The 25,886-nt window shown below is 49.0% G+C and overlaps 3 protein-coding genes across 12 annotated transcripts in view; 1 reads left to right on the plus strand and 2 right to left on the minus strand.

Moving 5' to 3' along the window:
- Window positions 1-14,088, plus strand: part of LOC131664760 (potassium channel subfamily T member 2) — a 94,506-nt gene extending 80,418 nt beyond the window's left edge. For 2 of the 8 annotated variants that reach the window (XM_058936101.1, XM_058936097.1), the window contains 11 exons: window positions 183-336; window positions 3,748-3,853; window positions 3,922-4,049; window positions 4,119-4,370; window positions 4,461-4,632; window positions 6,051-6,236; window positions 6,324-6,455; window positions 7,187-7,300; window positions 7,511-7,555; window positions 9,114-9,649; window positions 9,980-14,084. In XM_058936101.1, coding sequence (XP_058792084.1) covers window positions 183-336; window positions 3,748-3,853; window positions 3,922-4,049; window positions 4,119-4,370; window positions 4,461-4,632; window positions 6,051-6,236; window positions 6,324-6,455; window positions 7,187-7,300; window positions 7,511-7,555; window positions 9,114-9,649; window positions 9,980-10,358 — 2,204 coding nt within the window. In that variant the 3' untranslated portion in view covers window positions 10,359-14,084. Of the gene's footprint in view, window positions 1-182; window positions 337-3,747; window positions 3,854-3,921; window positions 4,050-4,118; window positions 4,371-4,460; window positions 4,633-6,050; window positions 6,237-6,323; window positions 6,456-7,186; window positions 7,301-7,510; window positions 7,556-9,113; window positions 9,650-9,979 lie in introns of all 8 variants that reach the window. The other 6 variants (XM_058936104.1, XM_058936105.1, XM_058936099.1 and 3 more) reach the window with 5 other exon arrangements.
- Window positions 1,631-3,514, minus strand: LOC131664762 (uncharacterized). 2 transcript variants are annotated; one of them, XM_058936109.1, is made up of 5 exons: window positions 3,326-3,514; window positions 2,976-3,238; window positions 2,628-2,909; window positions 2,105-2,548; window positions 1,631-2,024 (listed from the first exon to the last, which is right to left on the minus strand). In XM_058936109.1, exons 1-5 carry the CDS (start codon window positions 3,381-3,383, stop codon window positions 1,668-1,670), a joined length of 1,404 nt encoding a protein of 467 aa, XP_058792092.1. In that variant the 5' UTR covers window positions 3,384-3,514; the 3' UTR covers window positions 1,631-1,667. The 2 variants fall into 2 exon arrangements, with proteins under 2 accessions (XP_058792092.1, XP_058792091.1); XM_058936108.1 differs by having other exon boundaries at window positions 2,628-3,238.
- Window positions 14,089-14,242: 154 nt separating the features above from the next.
- Window positions 14,243-22,127, minus strand: LOC131664761 (uncharacterized). 2 transcript variants are annotated; one of them, XM_058936106.1, is made up of 8 exons: window positions 21,483-22,127; window positions 19,657-19,917; window positions 17,193-17,373; window positions 16,496-16,630; window positions 16,272-16,423; window positions 15,750-16,203; window positions 15,499-15,688; window positions 14,243-15,428 (listed from the first exon to the last, which is right to left on the minus strand). In XM_058936106.1, the coding sequence occupies exons 1-8, from the start codon at window positions 21,524-21,526 to the stop codon at window positions 15,265-15,267; spliced, it is 1,581 nt and encodes a 526-aa protein (XP_058792089.1). In that variant the 5' UTR covers window positions 21,527-22,127; the 3' UTR covers window positions 14,243-15,264. The 2 variants fall into 2 exon arrangements, with proteins under 2 accessions (XP_058792089.1, XP_058792090.1); XM_058936107.1 differs by lacking the exon at window positions 21,483-22,127 and having other exon boundaries at window positions 16,496-16,592; window positions 19,657-19,795.
- Window positions 22,128-25,886: the final 3,759 nt, after the last annotated feature.

The following is a 25,886-nucleotide window of genomic DNA, read 5'->3' on the forward strand; positions in this document are numbered from 1 at the left end:
GCGGCTGCCCGCCGGCCGCTCGCGAGGCGACGCCACCGCGGAGTCTTCTCCGAAACAATCTGCCAACAACCCGATGACCCGACTCGCCGTCGGCTTTTTCAAACGTTGCGCTTGCTGGCCGATTGACGGGGGAGCATAAATAGCCGCTGCTCACGGACGTCTCAACTGTCGCTCTGCCGTAGGGAGCCGAAGACCTAGCATCCTGCCGGTGCCGGACATGCTGACGAGCTCGACGCTGCAGCTGCCGGGCCAGGAGTCGCTGGACCACGAGGCCGACGAGTCCGAAGACGAGATGGAGGACGACGTGCCTTGGCGATCGCCCAGCGAGAAGATAGCGTAAGTTCACCGAGTGATTTGCTCGTGGTGCGATCAGCTGCCGCCTCGGGCTGCTAGACAGTCGTTTTTGCTCTTCTCGCGCACGCCTGCAACGTTCATCGAGCTTCCAGGCGGCCGCTCGCCTGCGCGCCTACTCGCTCCGGCTTCTTTCCTCTTCTTTGCTTTAGAACGCGAAAGAATCGACGCCGCGTTGGCTTGGAAGCCTCGGAGCTCCCCGCTCTATCGCCGCGCGCTCGCGATGAATAATCAAGGGGGCAGACTCGAAGCGAGCGGCGCAGTGCGAGGCTTCCCGTGGCACGACGACCATCGCGATTAGTTGGCCTATGCGACGTGCACTCGCTTGCCATGCACCTCTGGTCGCGCACTGCTCGAATGACGGATCGACACACGCACGCGCGACACACGCTTTCGATATCACTCTTGCGAGTCTTTATATTTGCCAACTTGCCACTCCTCGTTCTTACCTTTACAGTCCGAAATCTTACGAGCTCTTTCGGATATAACGCTCACGTACCAAGCCACCCTCCTTGCAGATCAATTCAGCCGGTGAACTAAATATCCGAAGAAATTATTTCATTCAATTAGTTTTCACGCAAACATTGACCTACCGCCGTACTTCAAGCAGTCAACAATTTCATATTGCCGGCTTTTATTACAGCACCAATCAACCAAATAGCGATCATTCGTTTTTTTACTTATTTGCCTATCATCGCGTAATGCGACTACTCTGCCAGTAAACTGATATGTTGATATAAAACGTCACGTGATACGATCGCACTCAACGTGTCCCATGCCTGTTCGGCATCCCCGAGCTCCGATCTCAGTGAAATTACAAGAAAACAAACCCGTATGGATGTTTTTTATGTCCTCCTTATATCTTTGTGCACTCCTCGTCCTCTTGCCGCACGTGATGCGACGCCAACCGTGTTCGGCCCCCGCAGCTTCAAAGGGTGAGTTTCACGCAATTTTTACTTCTTTCCTATTGACTTTATGCCAAGTCGCGATTATACTAGCGAAATCTGCCGAAAATTGCTTCATCTCTGCTTGAAAATTCTGAGCTTTAATATGTATATATATATATATATGTGTGTATTTACGTAGACACGCAAGTTGTGCTTCCGTACGCTTTGATAACGAAGTAGAAGCGATTTGCAAGATTGCACGATCGATAAGCTGCCCAAACGAACAATCCAAGTAGACAAACGACGAAAGGAGTAGAGCACGTTGACGGTTCACGGAACGCATCTTCGGAGGTTCACGTGAAAAAATAAGCTTAGACGTGGCAATATATTGAGTCTGCTCGAGATAATGGAGTCAGTACAGATCGTAATTCAATAGTTGATGACAACGCCGTTGTCCAACTCGGTCTGCATCTGCAGCAAACTCGTTGGCGCGGTCTCCGGCAACGCGGCGACGACGAAGGGTAGAGCAATCGAGCCCAACATGGCGAAGCATGCAAAGGCGAAACACGAACTGGTGTACTGGTTGAGAGCCTCGTAAGAGCGTCGCGTGCAGAAGGCGACGAAATAGAGAAGAGAGGTACAGATGCCCACTGCCGCTGCCTTTGCCCGACACGGAAATATCTCGGCGGTGACGATCGGCAAGACGGGCGTCAGGCCCAGCGCGTAAATCCCGTAGTAAACGCAGAGCACGACCGTCGGAAGCGTTCGGTGGTCCGCGGCCAAGAGCTGCAACAGAAACGAGAGAGACGAGCGATCACGAGCCGCGGCACGGCGCTGCGGGGCCGCGTCGGGGATCGGGGATGGACCTCTTGCGCGTAGCACTGCTCGCCTCGCGTCAAGTGGTAGAGCGCGAGAGCGAGGCAGCACAAGCCGCAGCCGACGACGGTGAAGAACAGCAGGGCCCTGCGACCGAACCGCTCGATGGCGAAGACGCAGAGCACGCTGGACGCCACGTCGACGAAGGAGGTCAGCAGGCCTCTGCTGTACGGGCAGATGGACTCGACGAGCTGCTCCGCGTAGTCGGTCAGCGCCACCAGCCCGAGCATCTGGCTGACGCAGAGCACCGGCACGGCAGCGAGGCCGAGGGGCCGCGTGCTTCCGGGACACAGCGACTCCAGCAGTCGCCGGCGGCCCGTGCCCTTGGAGAAGCTCCTGTTGAACATGGCTTCCATGGAGCGGAACTCCTCGTCGACTTCCAGAAGGCTGTGGCGGGCCCGCAGGTGCGTCAGCGACGTTTTGGCCTGGAGAACCTGCGCGACTCGATAGTGCTTCTCATTCGAGAGTCAGCGGCCACGGCCAGCTTACGCATTTTACGCAGCTCGAACGTACGGCGCCCTTCTGGAACAGATAGAACGGCGACTCGATGACGAGCAAGCGAACGCTCGCCAGGAAACAGAGAGGCGGAGCGGCCATCAGACCGATGGCGATGCCCGTGTCGAAGAAACGCCCGAGCAGATTGATGGCGAAGATGCCGAGGCAGCCGGAGAGCATGACGCTCGTTCCCACGACGCCGCGGCTCTTCAAGGTGGAAATCTCGGCGACGTAAAGTACCGCGGTTGCCGAGAACGTGCCGACGCCGAGCCCCGCGACTGCCGCTGCGGAAATAATCAACTGATAAGGCGCCACCTTTGACTGATGGCTCGTCGGCGAAGAATCGCGCGAGCGGGCACGACTCACGACTTTGTCGCCGCCCGAGAAGCCAAGGAACAGCCAGAAGGCGGCGAGGATGGCGCCCGATAAGCAGAAGGATGTCCGCCGCCCGTAAAAGCCGCTGATGAAAATGGAGGCGAGGCTGCCGAGACTGGCGCCCGCGTTGATTATCGACTCGACCCAGGCCTCGTCGACGAACGGCAGCTGCGGGTGCGCCGCCTCGTGCGCGTAGGCGAGCGAGGGCTTCGGCCAAGCCATCGCCAGGCCGACGCAGAGCGCGCCCAAGTTCACTGTCGATCGTTCGGCAGCGTCAGAGTCGGACGCTCGGACGCTCGGACGCTCGGACGCTCGGACGCTCGGACGCTCGCGCTACTCACCCGAGCCGACGCTCGCGCAAAAGCGTTTGTGCTTGCGAAGCCTCTCTACGATGCTCATGCTGCGCAGACTTTTACGCGGCTGAGAGCTGGAGCCAGGCAGCAACCCGAGCCGTGGCGCGACTGCTCTGCAAAATTGTCCAATTAACCGAAAGCAGATAAGAGCCAGCTTTAGCGCCAGCTTTAGCGCCAGCTTTAGCGCCAGCTTTATCGCCAGCTTTATCGCCAGCTCATTTTAGATATTTGGTTGAATAACCACGAGCGACCGCGTTCTCCTTCGGTTCTCGAGCGAGCAGGCGTAGTTCGTCGGTTCGCGAGACGACAGGGCGAAAACCGAAAAGAGGTCGGCTCGGGGGCGTCGACGAGCCGCCAAAGAGAAAGCCAAAGACATGCAGATGCAGTGACGTATGCAAACGATGTTGCAGGATCGTCAAGGGATTCCCGCCGGTCTCGCCGTTCATCGGCGTTTCGCCGACGCTGTGCTACTTGCTCAAAGAGAAGAAGCCGCTCTGCTGCCTGCAGCTGGCGCAGGTACACGGCCGGGACGTCGGTGGGGCTCGGCTCGACTGTATACCGCCTCGCTGCGCTACTGGTTTCAGGTCTGCGAGCACTGCACCTACAGAAACGCCAAGGAGTACAACTGGCAGAACAAGACGATCATCCTGGCGGCCGATTACGCGAGCAACGGCATCTACAATTTCATCATCCCGCTGAGGGCCCACTTCAGGTAGGTGGTGGTGCTAGGTCGTCCGAACGGCCCGTGCAATGACAGCTCGGTGTTTCGGCTCGCGGACAGATCCAAGACCTCGTTGAACCCGATAATCCTGCTGCTGGAGCGTCGCCCGGAGATCCCCTTCCTGGACGCCGTCTCGTACTTCCCGCTGATCTACTGGATGATGGGCTCGATAGACAACATGGACGACCTGCTGCGCGCGGGCATCACGCTCGCCGAGAACGTGGTCGTGGTGAACAAGGAGCTGAGCAACTCGGCCGAGGAGGACACGCTCGCCGACTGCAACACCATCGTGGCCGTGCAAACGATGTTCAAGTGAGGGGTCGCGCGCCGAGCGGCCGACTGACTCTCAAAGCTCAATGGCGCTGGGTCGCGCACTGACCGCTCGGTCCGCTTTGCTTGCAGGTTCTTTCCCAGCATCAAGAGCATCACCGAGCTCTCGCAGTCGAGCAACATGCGCTTCATGCAGTTCCGCGCGCACGACAAGTATGCCCTACACCTCAGCAAAATGGAAAAGGTACTGCTCAGTACTACTACTGCTGAGAACTACCCCGCTGAGCCTTCGCTGGGCTCCCCGGTAACATGACATCACTCACTCTCTGATCTCTGATATATTATGACGATGTGTGACTGATACTGGATCGATCGATCAAGCCCTCTCGTTGATTTATCGATTTCAATCACCTTGGACCGGCGCCCTCCCATCTTCGCGGTCGTGCCGCTCGGCCGCTCGGCCGCTCGGCCGCTCACCTGCCGACGAGACGCGTTCGAAAAACACTGATACGCGAAATGGCTCGAAGCGCCAGCAGCGGACCGGCATTACGAGTACGCGCGCGCTCTACCTACTCGTGATCGAAATCCATTTTATCTTAAGTGTTTCTTCGAGCCTGCACTTTGGCTGCAGCTTATCGACTTTGCGAATAACTCCTTTTACGCGCTCGTAAAACGTCCGAGTCGTCTCGCGGCGCCGCCTCTGTCGTCGCTGCCTTTGCTGCCTTTGCCGCCGCGCCTAACGGTCGCCGCCGACCGCGCGCGCCGCTGCTCCGTTAGCGTGCTTCTTTGATCCGAGCCCAAAATAAATGGCTCTCGTGCGGACGCGCGAGGATGGGAAGGTCGCTGTCGACAAGCACCTTTAGATTGTTTCAGTGATTTGCTTGATAATTCATTAGTTGAGTCTTGCTTTTCTTGTCCTGGGCATGACCTTCTCCCGACGTTTTCAGTCAACAATCGAGTCTTTCCGACTCGTCAACTAATTGGCACTTGAACCTCCACTGCCAAGGATCAGCGAGAACGAAGGTCTACTCACGGGTGAACGGTTACGTTGTTGAGACAAACAGAGAAATACCCGTATGATAACGACACGATTGCCAGGCGCTCGCAGATCCTTGAAATCCAAATTTTTTCAAATTTCACCGTTTCTCATGCCTAGAAATTGTCGATTTGCTTGCTGAAAGAACGTGCTAGTAGTAGTAGTAGTAGTAGTAGTAGTAGTAGTAGTAGTAGTAGTAGTAGTAGTAGTAGTAGTAGGCAGTAGTGCTGTCGCATATCACAACGTAGATTCCAGTAGATCTCTATAAAGAATGAGGAGGCTTCTGTCGTAGCGCCTCGACAGCATGACCAAATTTATCGGTATCCTTGCAGAGTGGAGACTCACGGTACGGCACTCAATTTGCCATTCCCGAAGTATAAAAATATTGTAGAAGCGTAGTGCAGCATAGAAAATAAAAGAAAAAAGCAAAAGTAGCAAAAGTTGAACTTGACGATGTGTGCCGCTGGCGCACAGCATGATTCCGCTTCGTATGAAAGGTTGAACGTTTCTTAGGCCGTACAATCGATATCTGTACATATGCAAATCTGTCTGTTATATATTATGTATTTTAGCAAGATTTTCAAGTGAGTCAAGTAGATGCAGAATAAAGATGACATTTGCCGAGAGTTGGCTGCAAGATGCTAATTGGAATTGCTTGTCTGTTTGACATGGCTGGCGACGAGCAGAGGGAGAAAGAGCGAGGCTCTCACATATCGTACATGTTCCGACTGCCCTTCGCCGCTGGCAGTGTATTCAGCGCCTCGATGTTGGACACTCTGCTCTACCAGGCCTTCGTCAAGGACTACGTGATAACTTTCGTCAGACTGTTGCTGGGCGTTGACCAAGCGCCCGGCTCTGGATTCCTCACCTCGGTCGGTTTCTCTTTTGTTGGCTTGCGCCTTCTTCGAAGCGATGTCCTAGCGATTTAAACGCGAGATCTCTCTCTTTCCGGGTTACAGATGAAGATAACCAAGGACGACATGTGGATAAGGACTTACGGTCGACTGTATCAGAAGTTGTGCTCGACTACCTGCGAAATTCCCATCGGTATTTACAGGACACAGGACACGTCGTTAGTCGACACCTCTCACGTAAGTATCCGACGACCGGCAAAGCGCTATAGCTGCGAACCCTTACCGCCCGTGTCCGTCCAGCCACACAAACACGCGCAAACACACTACCCACGTACATAGCCAAGTATACGGCTGTCGAGCACACGGAATTCGATTCCTGTCTCTTCCTAAGGCGTTTGAACGGACTTGTCGGGCAATCCTTTGAATGATCCTCAGTTGTGTGAGTAGCGCATGATTGCCATCTCGCTCGTTCACTCTCTTTCTCTCTCTCTCTCTTTCTCTTTTTCTTATTCTTACATTGACTTACTTATCCATCCGCCACTTTACTAGCCCCTTGCGTTGGTTCTGTTACTTGCTCGCCTAATGAGTTTGCTCCCACTTGTACAAGACGATGAAGCGCTAAAGACCAATGAGATCGGCGTTGTTCGGCACTACCGATCAGCCGTAGTGCGTAGTTGATCTGTGCCAAGACAATAAAAGTCGATTGCTCGTATTTCTGCATCGTGCCATTATAGAGATGACTGATTAAAGCGCACTCGCGAATGTTTTGAATGCAATGCAAGCGAAGCAAGCTGAAAGTGAGTGTGAAAATGATGTATTAAGAGTGGAAGACAGAGCGAGAAGCGTACAAACAGGAAGAGTCGCGGAGACCAACGAGAGGGAAAGTGAGATGACGCGCGAGCAGGTTTGATTGAGCGAAAAAGTAAGTGTAGATAGACTGTGCTTGCTTTTGGTTCTGTTTTCTCTAGGGCGACTCGGACGCTGAAAGCGACGCCGGCGTCGGCGTCACATACAAGATGCGCCACTCGGCGGCCGCGTCCTGTTTAGCCACTTGCGCGCCTCGCGACAAGGCCACCTCTGCTGTGAGTACGCTCGGCCCACGGGCATTCACCCATCCTATCTTACTTTTTATCTCTCTCTCTCTCTCTCTCTCTCTCTCCCAATTCAATATCTCTTGCCTCCTTCTCATTGTTTACATATACTCAATTACTCAACTTGTACTGTTTGTCTTTTTCCTGTGATGGCAATCTCTGTCTCTCTGTCTCTCTCTCTCTCTCTCTCTCTGCATCCAGCACAACTACTACTATATGGCCGGCTGCGATCGACTCTCTTTCTCTGTACTTGGATATTTTTACTGTTACCTTTAAACGTTTTCTATGTGAGCATGTGGTGTTTGTTTTCATATCGTTGTGCGCGCGTGTTCACGTACGAGTATGCCCACACCTTTTTCTTTACGATCGCTTTTACAAAGGCTTAGCCGTTGCTAGTAGATAGCTGTCAGAACGCCGACACACGTAGTTCTTCACCAAATCGAACAGTTTGAAAATTAGAAGTGATAAAACTGTTGGTAAATGATCGAGTTGGCAATGAACTAGTCATTGCGACGTCGTACTCCCTGGTAACGTTGCATGCAACAGAAACTGGTTTTCTCAGACACATTAGAGATGTAGTTCCTTATAGCAGCATTGCAGCTGTGCATTAGTAAGACCAATTTGTTATTCGAAAAACAAGTACAACGAGCGCCAATGAAAACTAGTATCCACTGACGTCAACTGATTGTCAGTCGTAGGTACGGTGAACGTGACGATTGAATAGTACTGCTAGAACAATCAAAGGTGTGACACTGGAATAAATGCTCGTTTGTTCGCTTTCTTTTTTCTATTTTTTTCTACTTTATGCATTCTGTGCTTCTGCTACTTTGCCTATTCGTCGTGTGCGTAAATGAACAAAGTGTGACATCGCGGTCCGCGGAGCTTTCACAGCGACAATGGAGTGCAGGTACAAAGCGCTTGTGCCGTTGGGGCCGAGTAACGAGTGGGAAGAGCAAAAGGCGAAAAATGAGCCGGCAAAGGAAGTCGCGGATCGGAAAACAATGTAGCTATGTCGTGCCTACGCTCTGAAAGAGGTCCTCCTCACCGAACGTGCCGCCGCCAGCTCTCCGTGCTCTCCGAACGCGTCCGTCGTTGTCCTGCTCGTGCTCTTTTGCACACTCGTCGAGGTGGCGGACTGCTCATTTTGCCAAGGCAGAAAGTTCGCTCGCAGATTTGCTCCTGCTCGGAGAAATGGAGAAATCGACTCCGACGAAACGGAGCATTGGCTCGTTTTTCTTTGCACGTCGTGCGGAGCGTCCGCGCGCTCGGCTGACCCTTCGACGGGAGCGATCGTGACCCTGGCTTTGTTCATTACGCTCGGACATTTCGGTAATTCGCTACGGTGCTCGCGCGAAAGTCAGAGTCAAGTAGAATTTCACAGAAATAGCTCGACGGCCTTTGGATCGTGGCAGCTTAGAGTCTAGAGTAGCACCGGTGGTGTGCATGCACTGTTTAACCAGCACCTTTCGGAGCAAACGTGCCGCGTGCTTAGTGGAAAATCCTGCTTCAATACCGCAAAGCAGACCAGCTGCACGTCTGTCCGGCTATCGAAGCAGTAGAATCGTCGCAACGCTCGGCGACGAGCCAAGGCACGCACGAATTTTCGCTGTTATTACACGAAAGTCCGTTTGTTTGATGGCTGACGCAGCGTGTAAAACGGTACCTTCAGAATTAATCGCTCCACGACGAAACGATCAAATGAGAGCAGCGACAATTCTGGAGGCTCGCGAAGCACGCCAATTTTTCCACGCGGGGGAAGCGTGCCGAAGGACTACTAACCGAAGTGGTTACTTTCGATCGGCAGTACTCGATGAGCATGGGCGACGAGGCGCGCGACAATCACGCCCAGCAGATCGAGCGCGCGGAGATCGCCAACCTGGTGCGCTCTCGGATGGAGTCGCTGAACCTGCCGATCGCCGACTACGACGACGTCTCGGAGAAGCGCAACAGCCTGTCGTACGTGATAATCAATCCGTCGTGCGACCTGAAGCTCGAGGAGGGCGACATCGTCTACCTGGTGCGCCCGTCGCCGTTCTCCGCGCAGAAGACCTTCGAGCGCCACAACTCTCGGCGCAAGAGCAACATCAGCTTCTGCTCGGCCCAGCTGGCGGCGCAGATGAGCGCCGCGGTGGCCTCGGGCGCCGGGGCCGGCGGGCCTGGTGCGCCGGCCAGCCGACGCGGCTCCGGCATCGGGGTCACCAGGGCCCCGCCCCTCGGCAACACCAAGTCCAACTCGCTCTCGCTGCCCGACAGCCCCACCGTGGCGGGCAGCCTCAGGGGCCGCTCCAACTCGCTGCGCGTCGTCGACGACATCCTCCTCAGGCGCAGCAATTCCTTGAGGTGGGTCGCGCGCTCTCCTTGCCCACACTTCTGACCTTCTACAGCCCATTCCCCACTCTCGCAGTCCGGAGTCACCGTACTAGGGAGTGCGAAGGGCGGCGACGGTCGCGAGGCCAAGTGCGATACGGTAGGTCATGTCCGCTCTGATCGATTTCACTAAAACCAAAGCGAACTAACGGCATGTAATGCTGCTGCTGCTGCTGCTGCTGCTGCTGATGCTGCTGCTGCCGCTGCTGCCGCTGCTGCTGACCTGCTTGCCAGGGGTGGGGGCGGGGGGCTCGAGCGAAAGCAGTCAGTGGGAAAGGCACTAACGGTGGCTCGCGCTTGCAGGCAGGGCCTGAGCACCCCGGCGAGGCGCAAGAGCAGTCTGGAGGATATCGGGCTGGGGGCGCTGCCGTACCCGTCCAACCACAACCCCATAAAGATCGCGCTGAACGGGTCGATCGGGCTGGAGGTGACGCCGCCGGAGGAGGGCGACTCGCAGGCCGGCAGCTCGGCCAGCAACACCGGCATCCTGGACGTGGGCCTGCCGTCGATGCCGCCGCTGCCGCCGCTTCAGCCGCTGCTGGGCTCGGGCCTGGGGCCCGGCCTCGGGGGCTCGATGGGCGGCCTCTACGACCCGCCGCCCTCCTTTCCGGGGCCCGCGGCTGCGGCCGGCCCACGGGAGCCGCTGCAGGACCCGCAGCACATACAGGGCACCATCGTATGATACAACCTCATGTGGGGACGCAGGCTGTCCAGCGTTGTGCGGAACAAGCGGCCGTAGCGTGCCCCACTACACGGGCTGCCCGTCGAGCCCACGAGCAGCTCCCGCTACTCGAATCCGAGACAACGACGCTGATGCGAGAGCAAGCCACACACTGTCCCTGCGAGTCTCTACTGCAGTTCGATGTGTATTATATCGAATAATTCGTGTCCTAATGGCACTGTGCCGGTGCAAACACCAGGCAGAACCTCAAAGACTCTTCGAGCTGCATGCTTTCCGTGAGCTTCGAATGCCAATTGTAGGCCACTTCACCGACGAGTATACATCAATTATTTTTACTGAATTCTATTATACGTAAATTTCACAAGAATTTGTATAAAAATAAGAGTGATATGTGATCCAAGCGTTACTAAGACGGTTCATAAGAACATTGGTCAAACGTATTCCTTCAAGTGTAGACGATATGACAACGATTATCGTTTCGTACGTATAACATGATATTATTAATATTATTATATATAAAAGAATTTCGACAAAAAGGAATTTAAACATAAAGGATTCTGAAAATAATGAAATTTACTACAGATACAAAATATACATACACGCGTGTGTGTGTGTGTGTGTATGATTAGCGCCTTTGAGTGCCCTTCGAAATGTATATGACGTCATTGTGAATAATTTTGTACTAGAAAACGATTATATACTTATATATACTAACGTGCTAACTAGTATTATCACTACCGGTCAGAATTATCCATTAAAGAAAGAGTGAACCTTTAATAAATATACAAATTGACCATTCTAACTCATATCACAAAAGGATCATTTATAAAGTAAGTTTTATTCGGAACAAAGGCGAATAAAGATTTAGAAACTAAAAGAAGGCACGTTATAACTGTAGATTCATAGTAGAATTTTGCGTGCAAAGTTAACTTGATCCTATTACCTATGTGATTCTTAACATTATACTTTATAGATTGTATTTTTCTTTCTAGTCTCTCATGCGCGTAAACAGTTGAGATTTTTAATATCCGCATCAAATTCTTATAGTCATTCAAATCATAGATATTCGTATGAGGCTTTACACTAATACTCTTCACTAGGAACTGTCATTAGTGTTCAGATGACAATTTTTAATTTTTTAACAGCTTTATACAACGTGATGGTAATTATATCGTTATCAAGGATTTTCCTTGTATTTTTGTGATTAACCGTCAAATTTAAATTTTTAAGTATAATAAGCGAACAACCAAATAAAATTACAAGAGGGACCTTACTAAACAACTTAGTCATTAAAGCAATCATTAAGATCTAATTGGTAACATAATTAATGCAAAGCGCGATTATTCGATTATTCATATTTTCGTTAAATTCAAGAACTAAACAATTAGTATATAGTTATTACAATTTTGTACATTAAAATATCAGCAACTAACGAATATAATGATTGAGTTGTTCCATTTAAATTATTCTCACTATATTGAAGTCTCAAAGTAAATAACTGTAGATTTGTAATTTAGACAAGTGAACCGTTCTAGTCTAAAAATAGTCATTTATTTCGGACCAACGTGCGTACCTGAATTTCTGAGTAGATAAACATGTTATGAATAGTAAATACGGTAGGTTACATTTTTAAAACAAAGTTTATAATTGAATTTAATCAAATTCGACATACTCTTCGAATTTCAATTAATTCTCATCTTTTTCCAGACGTGAATTTGTTATCGAGTTATTCAGATATTTTCATACAATTAATACACATTGCTGTACTATTTTCAATATAATAGTTCATAAACAATCATTACAAGAGCATTTAAGTATTCACTATATAATCATTTCAAAGGACAATTATTTATGAGAATATAAATAATGATTTATCAAAAGATATATAATAATTTATTGCAAAAATAAAATATATATAGTTCTTATTGAATAGTGCAGTAAAATTTTACAAACGTACTAACAATAAATTTCTTAGACTATAAATAACCGACACATAGAAAAACTATTTTGTTGAACGTTCAATTCTTTCTTAATATTTTTTCATAATCTACTTAACGTAACTTTATTATGCAAAAACAACGAGTCTAATTTCTCTCATCAAAGCATTTTTTGACCTCCAAAAAATAACCAGTACAAATAGAAAATTGTGCATACAACTAAAGTAGTTATATTTGAAAATTATTATGTTATTATTGCTGTTGTTGTTATTATTATTGTCATCATCATCATCATCATTATTATTATTATTAGCGTTGTTGTAATGAAGTGCATGGAATGATGCAAAATATGCTGAAGGCCCGGTAAGGGTCATGGTCTAAAATAAGAATGATCAAAAGTAGTTTGAGAAAGATAATTTCAAAATAAACTATACATTATCATGAAAGGATCTTGAAATACTTGGTTTCTAATATACAGTTCAAACTTCTATTTGTATTAATGAAATAAGCATTATAAAACGTTATTATCAATATTCCACCGTTTGACTTCTAATTTCAAGTCAACAATTTTTTGAGAAATACATAAATTTATTGAAAATTAATGTAGTTGACCATCTACGCATAAACTACCATACTCTGTATTCTTCATTGCACTGTAAATAAGTACAACACAATATAGGCTGCCTGTGGTTTCGGTTTGAACGTAATAATGTCGATACATGTAATGTTATATTAACTTTAATGTAATATGAAAAATACAATAATGTTTATACACGCTATCGTTTTTTTACATTTACGTTTATTGATTCTGCAATGAAAATAGAGCATAATTTTTTCTCTCCGCTATATTGCATTTTAAACTTTTAATAAAGGCAGTAAAAACGTACACACACGGAAATTTACTTCACTATGTTAATTTTTTAGAGTAAGTAAAATTTTGTAGAATAAGTAAAATAAATATTCACAGAGTGTATGGATGTAAAAATGTAAAAAGAAAAATGTTACTGCAATGAAAACTACGAAGAATTCATCGTTTACACTTATATCATTTTAAACTGATATAAAAAGAAGACTATATAAAAAACCATTTTCCTCATTAAATAATATGATTTTATGTATCTTTCAGAGAGTTTCGAAACAATATCCGGTACAGTAACATTATTCTTTCTCGATTCAACAATTAGAAAATTAGTCATCATGAAAAAATATAGTGACGTAATTAAAAAACTTTGGCCAATAATTATTTTTATTAATAACTTGGAAGGATTTAAGTTATTAATGAACGTGAAAACATTTGTTTCCGTAAAGTGATTATTACGTTACGTTAAGGTGACATTGCGACACATTGGAAGTTATACACGAAATAATAAACAAGTACGTAAAATATATGTAACTACTCTCAAAGAATTACAATAAAATGCAGTACATTTAAAAGATAAAGTTTTTATAGAAATGATCAATAGTCACCTTTTTTGAGTGCTACGTTTGCATGAATGGTACTGGTTTTATTAAAAGAGTAATCGACGTGATTCAATTTCTCTTTAAACTTTATGTAGACTTTAAAATCATATTGAACAAGTATTTTTAGGAAAATCTCAATAAAGATGCTCAAGAAAAACCGAAAATAAATGAATAGAAAAGCGGAAATATAGATATTTAAACAGCTGTACGTTGTGTATATTACCAAGAGTAAAAAAGCAAACAGTCTAAGTAAATGATGTGTGCAACGTTGCGGCACGATAGTTCGCATGTACACAAAGTTTATTATGAATTAAAAAAATTGATACAAAGACAATTAATTAGTAAATGATTTCATACCATAGAAACCTATACTACTTAGATCTAGCATCAGTTGGAAACGGGTACGGCTGAAAAAATATATCCACCAACTAATCAATATAAACAATCGTTTATTTTATGTATACTTAATACATAAATAAATAATAGGTTAACGAAAATTAATAGAACTATCGAATTACATTTTTTTGGTGATAATAAAATATTAAGTCATACTACTTATATTTTATTCCACATTCACTTTTATATTCGGCATTTCCGTATATATATGTTCATATTCAAAATACGCGGAATGTATGAATTATCGACGTGTTAAACACGTATACATACGTAGTCGCATTTACAAAGTACGCTTATTATGCGTCGCTAGTATTCAGTGTATTCAGAGAGAGAACTAGTCTCACTATTGCGAATTTTGTTTCAATTTATCATTCATCGTGAGAAACGTGAAAAATTCTATTTACTTTATCCTAAGGTCTGTGCTTCCAATTGAGGTAAGGGAAAAACTTTTGTTCGTAATTCGTGCTACTTATATAATATTATAATATTGACAGTAGATCAGGATTTACTTTGCAGTGGACGTTTGTTTTTACAGCATCGCTTGAAATAATACAAACTTGGTAGTAACAGTAACGAAGGCGCAAATAATAAACGTAACCTTCACTTTGTTTGTGCGTTATTGTTTAGCCAATACTCGAATGGGTCTTTTTCATCATTATACATAACTATAAGAATGAAATTGCGATAGTGCATTGAAATAAGAAAAGTGGAATGAGAACGACGATAATAATAATAGTGGTAAATCTTGGATCGTGGCTGTCGGCTGGAGTTGGAAAAAGCAAGAAGAGTCAACTGTTAGACGACAGCCAGCGTGTGTACATGCGTCAGTAAAAAAGAAGAAAAGTTTGCTTAACGTTTACCGTCGCTGTATACGAGCGAGCATTTGGCTGAGTCAATATGGACAGGCGTGGGAGGGAGCTTTGACTTACACATCTATGCATACGGTAGGCAATGAAATATACATGTATAGCTTGTGATGTAATGCCTTGGTTGAGAGGAACGATCGATGCGGACGACGGGTGGGCGAGTCGTTGCCTCGCTTATCGGCAGCCAAGCAAGTAGTTTGCCGTGACTGGTCGGCCTTTGGACTAGGTAAGCGGCTTGGGCGTCGGTCATGAGGACGCGCTCTTGACCGGCTTCGGCACGTTCTCCGTGAACTGACCGACGATGTTGCCGCGCGGGTAGTAGCAGGCCACCACCACGCAGCTGCCGTCGCGCTTGGCCATCGCAATGCCCATCTCGCTGGTGGTCCGCCAGACGATCTGCGTGAAATGGCCTGAAACGCGCGAGGCGCACTCGCTCAGCACTCGGCTACTCGCACAGACGCACAGGAAAGCGACTCTTACATGTGTTGAGGACCTTGGGCTCGGTACCGAACTTGTGCTCCTTCCGCTCCGAGTACCACTTGGAGACAACCTCCCGGGGCGAGACGAGCAGCTTGGGGTCCGAGCACTGCATCGAGTATATGTTTTCGCCGTACGGCGAGGACGACTGCGGTATCAGCTTGTTGGTGTTAAGCAGCGTGCAGGCCCAGGTCTGCCGATCGGATGACAAGGCGCATGGTCAGACGACGTCGAGCGCAACGCTCAGTGCTCACCTTGGCGGCCGCGCAGAGGTCGGAGCTGAGCCTGAGCTCGGGCACCCGGTGCCTCCTGCGGTACTCGTTGTGCACTTGCAGAGCCTGCTCCTGCCAGGCGCGCTCGCTGAGGATCTTGGGGATGTCGGGGCCGAGGGGCTTGTCGGGCTGGGGCGAGGCCGAGGCGGAGGCGCACGCCGAGGTCGGGACGGAGGCCGGGGTGGAGGCCGGAGCGGAGGCCGGAGCGGAGGCCGGAGCGGAGGCCGCGTCCAGCGTCGGCGGCACGTTCTCCACGAAGCTGCCGAGGAAGTTGCCCGCGGGGTTGTAGTTGGCCACCACGTAGACCTCGCCGTTGCGGTTGCGGGCCACGCCGACGCCCAGCTCGCTGCTGTCGCGCCACACGACCTGCGTGAAGTGGCCGGTCTTGAGGGTCGTCGGCTCCTTGCAGTACTGGTGCTGCGCCTCCTCCGCGTACCTGCGCACATCCACGCACGGGCGCTCAGACGGGAGCCTCTCTAGCGGCACTGTCGAGCAAACAAATACCATTCGTGCACCGGCTCCTCGCCTCCGACGACGGTCTTGGGGTTGGAGCTCCACATGCAGTAGAGGTTCTCGCCGTAGTCGATGTTGGCCCGGTGCTCCAGCCTCCCCCGCGTGGCCAGCACGTTCGCCCACTCCTGACTAGCTTTGCACAACTGAACACGCAACGCGACAATTAGCTTCGGAGCCGAGCGAGCGGCGAGCGGCGAGCAGCGAGAATACTTAACCTGTCTGCTGAGCCGCAGGGGTGGCACCCCGTGTCGAGATCGGTAAAAGTTGTGCGCCTCGAGACACGCGCTCGCGAATTCCTTGGATGGGCCAGATCTGCGCACAGACGGTTTACGTGGTTCAGTCTTTGTTATCTACAACATGCACCAACAAAGTTCCTTCGTCAGAGATAGCGTGGTTAAGCCTTAAGATTAAGCTGGCATCTTTGGCGCGCTCACGAGCGGTCTATGCTAATGGGCACTTGCGCACTTGCGCACGGACGAACTGAAAAGCGAGCGAGGAAAGCTGACCGACTATTGCACCAATTTCCCATCATCGCGGCGTCACTGAAATCCTCGTCTCAACGCGCTGCACGTCTATCCTTGATCTCGCGCGGCACGCGTTCACGTAAATACTGCACCTAATGGAAATCGCCGATCACCGAGCGCTCACTTCCGTGCACTTCGCGATAGGCACACGCGCTTGCCGTGCATCTGCCTATACATTCACTATTAACGGCTCCCGATAGCAACGATCATTCAACGGGAAATCCGTCTCCACGCAATTTATTTTATTATGGCCTGCCTCGTGCTTTCTAACTATTATTATCTGTTCCAACGAATGCAATTACATGGAAATTAGCTATTAATTAGTAGATTAACCGAAGGCTCACGATTCGTTGGATTAACGTGTTGATCTCTGTGAATCTTTTGATACCTGAGAAGATGAGTAGCGAGCGGAGTCGGGTGAGGCCGAGGAAGACCTGGCGCTGCTACAGGACATTCCATCACTGCCCAAACTACTGTGAAAACTGCCGTGAAACGAGTTGGACAGAGGACCAGGCGAAGCGGGCGATGCTGTCAGTGGCGACTTGGACCTTACCGATTCGGCACGTGACCTAAGAACAATATCGTTGTCATCAATTTACTCAGAAAATCGTCAAAAAAGTAGTAACTTTTCACGACTTTCGTCAATAGCTGCTAGGTCAATAAGCAACGAATCATTTTTAACAACGCCAATTATATTGATTACCTATCAATCAATTAAAATGAGAAGCTTAGAGGCGTGAAAAATCGATTACGTATAAATATCTGAATGTATTAACGATCTCGAGGGAGAATCTATGGATGCGATGTCTTTATTTCGAATACCCGATGGACTGGCAATCTAATGATGTATATCTAGCAAACGTCCGACGAAAGTAGAGGGGGGTGGGGGGAGTCGGAAAGTGAAACGTTCAACGAAAAATAGAAGATAAGCCAAGTGGTGGAGATGAGAAACCGCTAGAAAGCAATTTGCGGTCTTTCCGCTAAATAGAGTTGAAGTAGCGATTGTTTGTCGCCAAGAGCAACAACAAACGACAAGCGATCTCGTCGTTATGCAGAAAGTGTTTTGAGTACTCGTCAAACTACTTTAAACGATTTTGCACCGATCGTGTGGCGAAAGTCGAACAGATTAGATTATAACGTTCGATACGCTATACACAGCCAAGCAGATGCTTTATTGGTTTTTCATGTTCCGCGCAGACAAGACAAAAATCTATACCGAACAAAGAGCAGCGCTACGTTAATCGTACTGTTTTCTCATTGCGTATTGCTTTGTTTTCTTTTTCTACTGGCATATGCAATATTCAGGCGATATATAATTGATTTTGAGATAACAAGCGGTAAATGTGTCAAGGTATGGTAGCGTAAGATCAATAGCAAATCAATATATTTCGCTTTGGCTAGGAGGCTTTGCAGGGCAATACACTCATTATGCTGACTATTGAACGAGGAAAGCATGCAAGAATATTGAAAGAAATGAAACGGGCGAACGAGTGTTCCAACTCCAAGCAGATAAGAGTTGAAACATATATGTACGTACAATATGTGTTTGCAAGTACGCAAGGTACGTAAGCCGATGAGCCTTGACAAGTTATCTGACATGAATCGGTTCCTAAAGTAAGCAATACCGACGGCCTTTAAAAAATTAACAAATAACAGTGATACTGTTGCAACATCGCAGTCGCTGTTATGCTAATGTGGCTTCGATTACACGACAATAGACGAACAGCGTATCATTCACAAAACTAGTTCATGTTTGCACGTGGCTTGTGGACACGAATCATTTAACAGAGAGTGATTGCGTCTGTAAATAAACGTTTTCCATCTCTGCGAAAATACACGTGTCATTTGTATTTCGCCGCCGACTTGATTTATTGTTGCGCATCTGACGAAACTAGGCGGCAAACCAAGGCGTTGAACCTGACCTGCTAGTATAGACGTTGAAGCTGCGTGCCGTTCAGTATATTGATGCGAGTGGTTTGATGTGTGTCAGATAACGAGAGAGATAACGATTTTTACAGGTGATCGCAGGTTTTTCACACCTTAATCAAGCCGATTGCCACATTATTACTTAATTCCACGATATTACTTACTTCCAGGCGTATACGTGACTCGTGCCTTCATTGAGAAACAATTTCTCCGTATCTATCGTTTTGATAAATCAAAGCGATGACAGTTCGCCGATTTGACTCGAGCATTTTTTCAACTACTTCGAACAATTAATATTCAGCATTTATTCACTTTGCAAAATTTATCCGTCGATAAAATATTAAGAATGCAGCTATGATTAGCTTATTCGCAGACTCACAATAGTTTAGTTTTCGATTTTGTTTCTCTATGGCTGGCACAACTGAAGAAGAAGAAATACCGATGTTATAATGTATAAGCTAGGCCACAGGTGATTCAATCAACTTCCGCAAAGTGGATACGCGTACATACACGAGTAGAATTCTACGCTTTACTTTTGTACCTTTCGGGTGAGACTTGGTCGACGAAGGCGACGGCCTTTTTTTTTGTTCCGTTTACATCGAGCAAGGACACACTACAAGGGGAACCATAATAAACATTCTGAAACTTTCGTCGAAGTAACTGTTGTAGCTTGACTTTCCGAGTTTCAAGCGCAAAGCATTCGCTTTGTTAATCGTCAGATTCATCTTGCATCAACTTTATAACAATTTCACTTAATACGGTTTATTAAGAAAATTCCATCCAAGTGAAATGGCAAAGTAATTAGATACAGATCTAAATCCGATCTAAAGTCGGTTCGATGTAAGATAGATTTCTAACTCTATAAACTGTAAAGATAGCGGGTCTAGACAGCGAGGGTTGAGCAAGAACTTGATAAAATAGTGCACCTGTTCGACTTGGGCGTGACAATGTCCCTCGTCTCGGAGGTGTATTTTCTCTCGGCTCGGCCGCCGCTGAAAAGTTCGACGGTTTCGCGAGTGACAGTCTCGAGCACAGGCTCGCCCCCTCGGCGTCCTTTACTGAAGGTCCGCTGGTCAGTTTTGCGCACCATCACTACCCGTGACAGGGGCTGGTTGAACTCATGGCCGTGCATCGTTGGCGGTATCATTGCCAGCGATTGCGAGAGAGGGCCACCGATCCTTGGCGACCTGTAAAATAACATCATGCATTTGTACAAACGATTCTCGTCCATATACCATTCGTTTGGCAATTTACCGTAAATTTCTTTAATCAATTATGAGGCATAGAGCTACTACCTAATCACTTGAAAGCTGCTCGGTTACAATCTTTTCAATGGATTCATATGACTCGCATTCATGCGTTCATCTGACTACGATCATTCTACTTGTTCTAGGGCAAAGAAGCCAAACAAGCTGGGCATTCCAAGCACACTTTCGAATGGTCAGGTCGTGTTCAAAGTCAGCTGCTGCCTCCCGCTTCACAGTACATTATGCACCAAGGGAGCTCAGTGAGCAATGGACGCACCGCGCGACATTGCCGACCGAGCGAAACGAGCTCGACATTTCACGCAGTGCCTCGTTTGCCTGCTGTACTCCAGTGGTGCATACATGATTTTCCCGCGCATCCCCCTAAAGGCGCAATGCTGCGCTCTCGGCAGTCGACACAGAAGTCACAGAACCGCATAGACGGTTCAAAAGTGAAGTACGTTGTGTTTGTGCGATGCGCCATGTTTACAGCTCGGAAGGCGCATCACGCATGCGCGCAGCACTTTGCTTTCAGGATGTCCATGTGTTCTATGCTCCTTGCTAGGACGCACAGCGTGCGAAAAAATCTATTTGCAGCTTTGATTTTTTAATCTTTCTGGGCCTGTAAGTAGAGAGCATAGTCTGCCGATAGCGCTAAAGCAAATCGAAACGCGTATCCGAAACGATACGAACTTTGACGAATTTCGAGTGCAATTAATTTAGTGTCGGAGGGGAGACTGCACAACTCGGCGAGTGGCCGACTGAGAACGTCGACTCATCAAGAGTTGTGCAATTCTAAATAAGCCTGCACATGGTCATTGGCCCTGGCGCATGCGAAATCAGCCTCTAACAGTTTGCACGACTCGCAAAGAGCGATGCCGCTCGTATTGCAGCCGCGACGTGATCTACATTATTCGGGCGACCCATCGCACGCAGAGTATCAGAACACGAACTGCTAGTGCTGTTAGTATATAAATTGTTTTGTGTTGATTTGCGTTGATGTGTTTTAGTAGTTTGTCCTAATGTTTCTCTGCTTTCACGATACATGAGATTCCGAAGCGGTTAACGAATCGATTAACGAAACGTCAAAAGTTGTTTTCTTCCCGTATCGTCTGCACAGATCGAGCATAGCTTCGACAAAGATAAAACAATGGCAGTCGAGAAGAGCAATCAAAGGACAGTTATCAGAACAATTTCCGAGGAGTCACGGCTATACACTTTCTAAGCACTGAGAAAGAGTGTATCCTCCAGCGAGCAAGTTCACTGGTTTCTTGGTTACAGTACACTGAGCAAATCGTAGAGAGAAAAGGCAGAGCGTTTCCGACACGGTCTTCGAATTTTAATTTAAATCTTGCTTAACGTATTCCGCGCGACTGGACAAAACATCACACAGCTCGTAGCCTTCTTGAGAGGCGTAAATGATGAACATGGTCATGTTGTCAGACACCAAGCACGAGCTGGCATCGGTTTGCCAAGCGCAAGAGCTTCGCGTCAGTGGGAAAACTTACTCTGCGGTGCAGTGGGCCGAGGGGAGCTTGGCCGCCGAACACATTCTCGAGTGGAGGAGTTGGCAGGAGAGCGGCGCCGAGGATCACGGAGAAACGAGGACAGTCGGGCGGAGCGTCGTCCGGCACACGATCATTTCGCCAGCGGACTGGCCTCGAGCGCGCGTCGCGAGCTGCACTGAGACTCGATACTAGAGAGCCGACTGGCGCGCACTGAGGAGGCGCCGCGACTGGCCGCGGCTGGCCGCGACGCAGCTGGCCGCCGAGGCGAGCAGACGGCGGCAGAGGAGGAGGAGGGAAGAGCCGTTCTTTCGCCGACGGTGCGCAGAGCCGGCCGGCCAATTAGCCGTTATAGAGCAGCAACACACGAGCGGAGCCGCGAGCACCTTATCGCCTCGACACGCCCCGGCCACTCGCGCTCCTCGTCCCCTGTCCTGGTCGTTCGCTGGCATCCAGACGAGCGAGCCGCCCGAACGAGACTGCTCCCGCGCGGCTGGAGCTCTGCGACTTGTCTCGCGCAAGCGAAGGAGTGCGCTCGCTCTTGGCGTTCGACGAGCCGTTAGGCGCGCGTGTGTCGCTCGGCGCCTCGTTAAAGCGTACGCGCTTGCTGGCCACTGTGCAGAGGCAAGTCCAGGCATCGCGATACGCTGGCTTCCTTGATCCGCGGCGCAGATGGCGCTACTCCGGCTGACCGGAAAGCAGCGACAGCCTCGGTCGACCGGCCGCGAAGGCGAGGGGGCAAAATACTCGCTTCTCGCCGCTGCAGGCCAAGCAACGAAGGCAGCTTGTAACGCCATTCGAGCTTCGCGAGCTACACTGGGCGTAGACATGAGTCGAGCCGCCACATTTGACGCTTCTGAGCTCGTTTCCTCTCGCGTACGCGCGCATTCAATTCCATCTCTCCCAAGTCAATACGCGCTCCTGCGCTGTCCCAACTCCCGATTCTGGTCGGATACGAGCGACCTATTATTCAAACGAGTGCACGATGAGCCAGATTAGTCCAGATTAGGCAGAGAGAGTGGGGGGCGGAGCTCACTTTCAAAATATGAAAGTTGCGCTGCTGACTGCCGCGACGCGCTGCTTTCTCTATGAAAACCAATTAATTGGACTTTTGCCTCGAAGCAGTAACTGGGCTAGCCCGTCAAATGCATCGCTGGCACGTGCGTCCATTTACAATGCAAATCTTGAATAATGCGCGTGAGCTGTCGATGAAATGTACTTGTGTCGGAGGCGATTGCAGGCGATTGCAGGCGATTGCAGGCGATTGTGCGCTGGCCGAAGAGAGTTAGCTAACGCTCAATTTCAAGCTGCGCTCGTCGGCAGGTGTTCCGCGCGCGCGGCTACCATTAGCGGCAAGCCGGCGAGCACTCGGAACGTTCGGCGCATCGGCAGCTCGGCGGCAACGCTAAAATGTTGGTCGCTCGTTAACGATGTATTACATTACGTAAGCACATTTCTAAGCCGAGTTGTCGTTGACGCGTCGCGGTCGGGCATAGCCGCGAGAAGCAGGCGTCTTACGTAAGGCTGCGCTCGCTCGCAGGTACGCTCGACGCGCTTTGGAGGAGCTTTTGCGAGCGCCCGTTTGTCGACGAACTCGCTGCTGATCCATCTCTCTCTCTCTCTCTCTCTCTTTCTCTCTCGCAAGGCACGTTTTGCAGCCGAAGCAAATACAAGCGAGGTTGTGCGCCTCGGAAAGCTTGCGTACCGTTATGCCGATGAATTCGTAGCCATCGGCGGCCGACTATTATTATTATTATTATTATTGCTTCCCGAGACTCGCGGAAGCCTGAGCTTTCGTTGTGCGCGAGTGACTCGCCGTTGCGTGGATTCGCTCGGTCTTCCGATGGCTGGGCATCGAAAGAGGAAAACGAGCCTCTCGCGGCAATCAAAGCGGATCGATTGCCGCGGCGTGGCTCAGCGGCAAATGGATTTCAGCTCCGCGGCACGGCAAATGAAAAGTAAAAGAAAAGAAGAAAGCGAGCAACAATTGGAGCTTGAACGATGGAGCAGCGGGTACAGCTGCTGGCGCGAAGCGTTCAACTACGATTTTAGCGTGCTAGCCCAGAGAGGAGAACTGCGGAACAGTGGATGTATCGCAATGTGCCCGTAATGACCGATAATTAGTCGGACAGCCGTGCTCTTGTGCTGTACCTCGCCGTGCTATCTTTCTCGCATTGTGTCCGCGAGCGAACGACCTGGTGATGTGCATCTATGTCTATAACCTACTTCGCTCTACTTTTCTTCAATACTGTTATCGCGGCAGGCCCGCTTTGTTGGATTTCGTTTTCCAAAACGTCATTCGCGTTTTATGCTTTGTACGCGCTTGGGAAGTGCTTGGCCGTCGTGTTCATTATCAACCAGTTTTTCACGATTATTGCCTACCGGCAACTTTTACTCCTGACCTGTCCGTGAGAATCCTTTCGGTTATTGAAGAGCTTCGTATCTGATGCCTCGGATCGATACCCCTTTCCGCAAAAGTATCGCATCGGAGGTGCCAAGCGCAGATTTGCGTCACCGAACATCTCCGCAATACGCTCAGCTCGAATGGTACAATGTTGAGATTTGAGATTTTGCTCCCCAAACATATAAATACGCAAAATAATGTGTTGTTTAATGAGAACATCGTACATTTTGCCGCTTGCTCTAAGGCTTCATTCAGTGTTCGGAGCCAAATGACGTACAGTCGGATATAATACGGCATGTGTATTATACTAACTGAATTTACACCTGTGAGTGACAAAAGATTTAATTGTTATATCTATTTTTAATTTACTTAACCTCATTCTCAGAAGGACTTTTATTCTCCGTACAGCGAACAAGTTTATGATTGATTAACGTTCGCCCAAAGCTACATGCTTCACTAGCTTTCCGATCTATAGCCTATGGTAGTTTCTCTTTGTAGGATATTTTTCAGGAGAATTTTGTAAAATGTGCAAAGAAGGAAATAGCAACGTTTACCGGTGCAACCAGAAAAGGCACAGTTGAGAAAAATAAGGAAACGTTTTTAAAAGCAATTGTAAGCAGAAATAGGCATTTAATCAGACTGTTATAAAAAATGAGCGCTGGTTTTATGGAGTGAAAATTGCGGAAAACCAGCGGAGGAACGAGCAGCAGCTGTCGCCGGCAAGCGAAGCCGGCGCTCGTTAAAATTCCACTTACGCTGGGATAGCGTAGTGTGGAAGTAGGGAGCCATCTAGAGAACGGAGAGGAAGAGCAGTGCGGCCGCGCGATTTCATTATGAATGGTGCGTGCGCGCGGTTCGAGTGGCGACGCGCGCGTACGACGGAAGAGCAGTCGCAGACTGCCGACGAGAGAGGTGCGGGCGGATGCGTGCAACGGCTAGAACGGAACGACAGCCAGCGGCCGCTTTGCGTTACGCGAATGCACGCCAAGTTCACGGTGGCCCGTCAAGGACACTGCTAACGTTCTTCGCGGTTCTGCTGGACTGGCGACGCGACGCGCTCGCTCACCTTAACGTGACAATGCACGGCCAAAACCAAAATTACGCCTCGCTTGTGCCGTGCAAAGACAAACTCCTCGATTGTAGTACTCCCACGACCAAGCCTCGCGCGTCCGGGTCTTTGCGTTGCCGGTAGAGCTGCGGCGCCAAGCTTCTTCTTTTTGCGAGCTCGGCACGCGATAACGCTAAGATAATAAAAGAGTGGAAACTCACGTTTGATGCTAAAGGCGAGGCGTTATCGCTCACGAGTATTTGCAATGGCCTGACACTTTGTGTTAACCGCGCCTAATCACGTCTACTCGCGAAAAGATATTTGCATCAACGGCGCTCACCAGTCCACCTGAACCACTTGAACATCTTGTTTAAGGAGCATTTCACTCGCGGCCTTCAGCCAACTCGATAACTTTAAGAATGAAAAAACCAGCTCGGAGCGAGTCTCCGGGGAGCCGTGTCGATCGATCAAGACATAAGCGGACTTTACGACACTGTATACAACACCACTGCAACTGCACATGCAACTGCCATGTCGCATCAAGTTCATGGCTTTGAACAATGCGCGCACGAGGGAGAGAGAGAGAGAGAGAGAGAGAGAGAGAGAGAGAGAGAGAGAGGAGTCGCTGGTGTGAGAGCGCCGAAAGGCGCACGACGCACAATGGCAGTAAAGCAGAACTTTGATGCTGTATACAGGTAGCTTAAATATAGATGGACTGCGCGACTAGTGACCGTGCAGTGCACCACGACGACTCTGTAGTTTCCTCTGAAAAGAAGCGCAAAGCGCAAGCGAAGGAGGAAAGGAGGCAACTGGGCGAGTTGTACTTTGGTCTGCTCGTTGGCTTCCTTTAATTGCACGTCGAGAGAGCACGCACAAGCTGATTAGCCGCCGACGGAACGCGGCATCCGGTCAGCCTTTTTGTTTCGACAGAGTGCAGCGAAATTGCTGATGCTAG

Source organism: Phymastichus coffea, unplaced genomic scaffold, assembly GCF_024137745.1.
Source record: "Phymastichus coffea isolate CEN01 unplaced genomic scaffold, Cenicafe_Pcof_1.1 PCOF00045, whole genome shotgun sequence".
Taxonomy (NCBI): domain Eukaryota; kingdom Metazoa; phylum Arthropoda; class Insecta; order Hymenoptera; family Eulophidae; genus Phymastichus; species Phymastichus coffea.

Bases quoted from the DNA above. Each gene is read 5' to 3' on its own strand.
- LOC131664762 (XM_058936108.1), bottom strand. From the start codon at position 3,383: ATGAGCATCGTAGAGAGGCTTCGCAAGCACAAACGCTTTTGCGCGAGC. The intron at 3,239-3,325 runs GTGAGTAGCGCG...AACGATCGACAG, and splicing joins TTGCGCGAGCGTCGGCTCGG to TGAACTTGGGCGCGCTCTGC. The intron at 2,549-2,627 runs GTACGTTCGAGC...CGAGTCGCGCAG, and splicing joins ATCTGTTCCAGAAGGGCGCC to GTTCTCCAGGCCAAAACGTC.
- LOC131664761 (XM_058936106.1), bottom strand. From the start codon at position 21,526: ATGTGTTCGGCGGCCAAGCTCCCCTCGGCCCACTGCACCGCAGA. The intron at 17,374-19,656 runs GTGCACTATTTT...TATTGTTCTTAG, and splicing joins GTCACGCCCAAGTCGAACAG to GTCACGTGCCGAATCGGTAA. The intron at 16,631-17,192 runs GTATCAAAAGAT...TGCATGTTGTAG, and splicing joins CTCGCTACTCATCTTCTCAG to ATAACAAAGACTGAACCACG.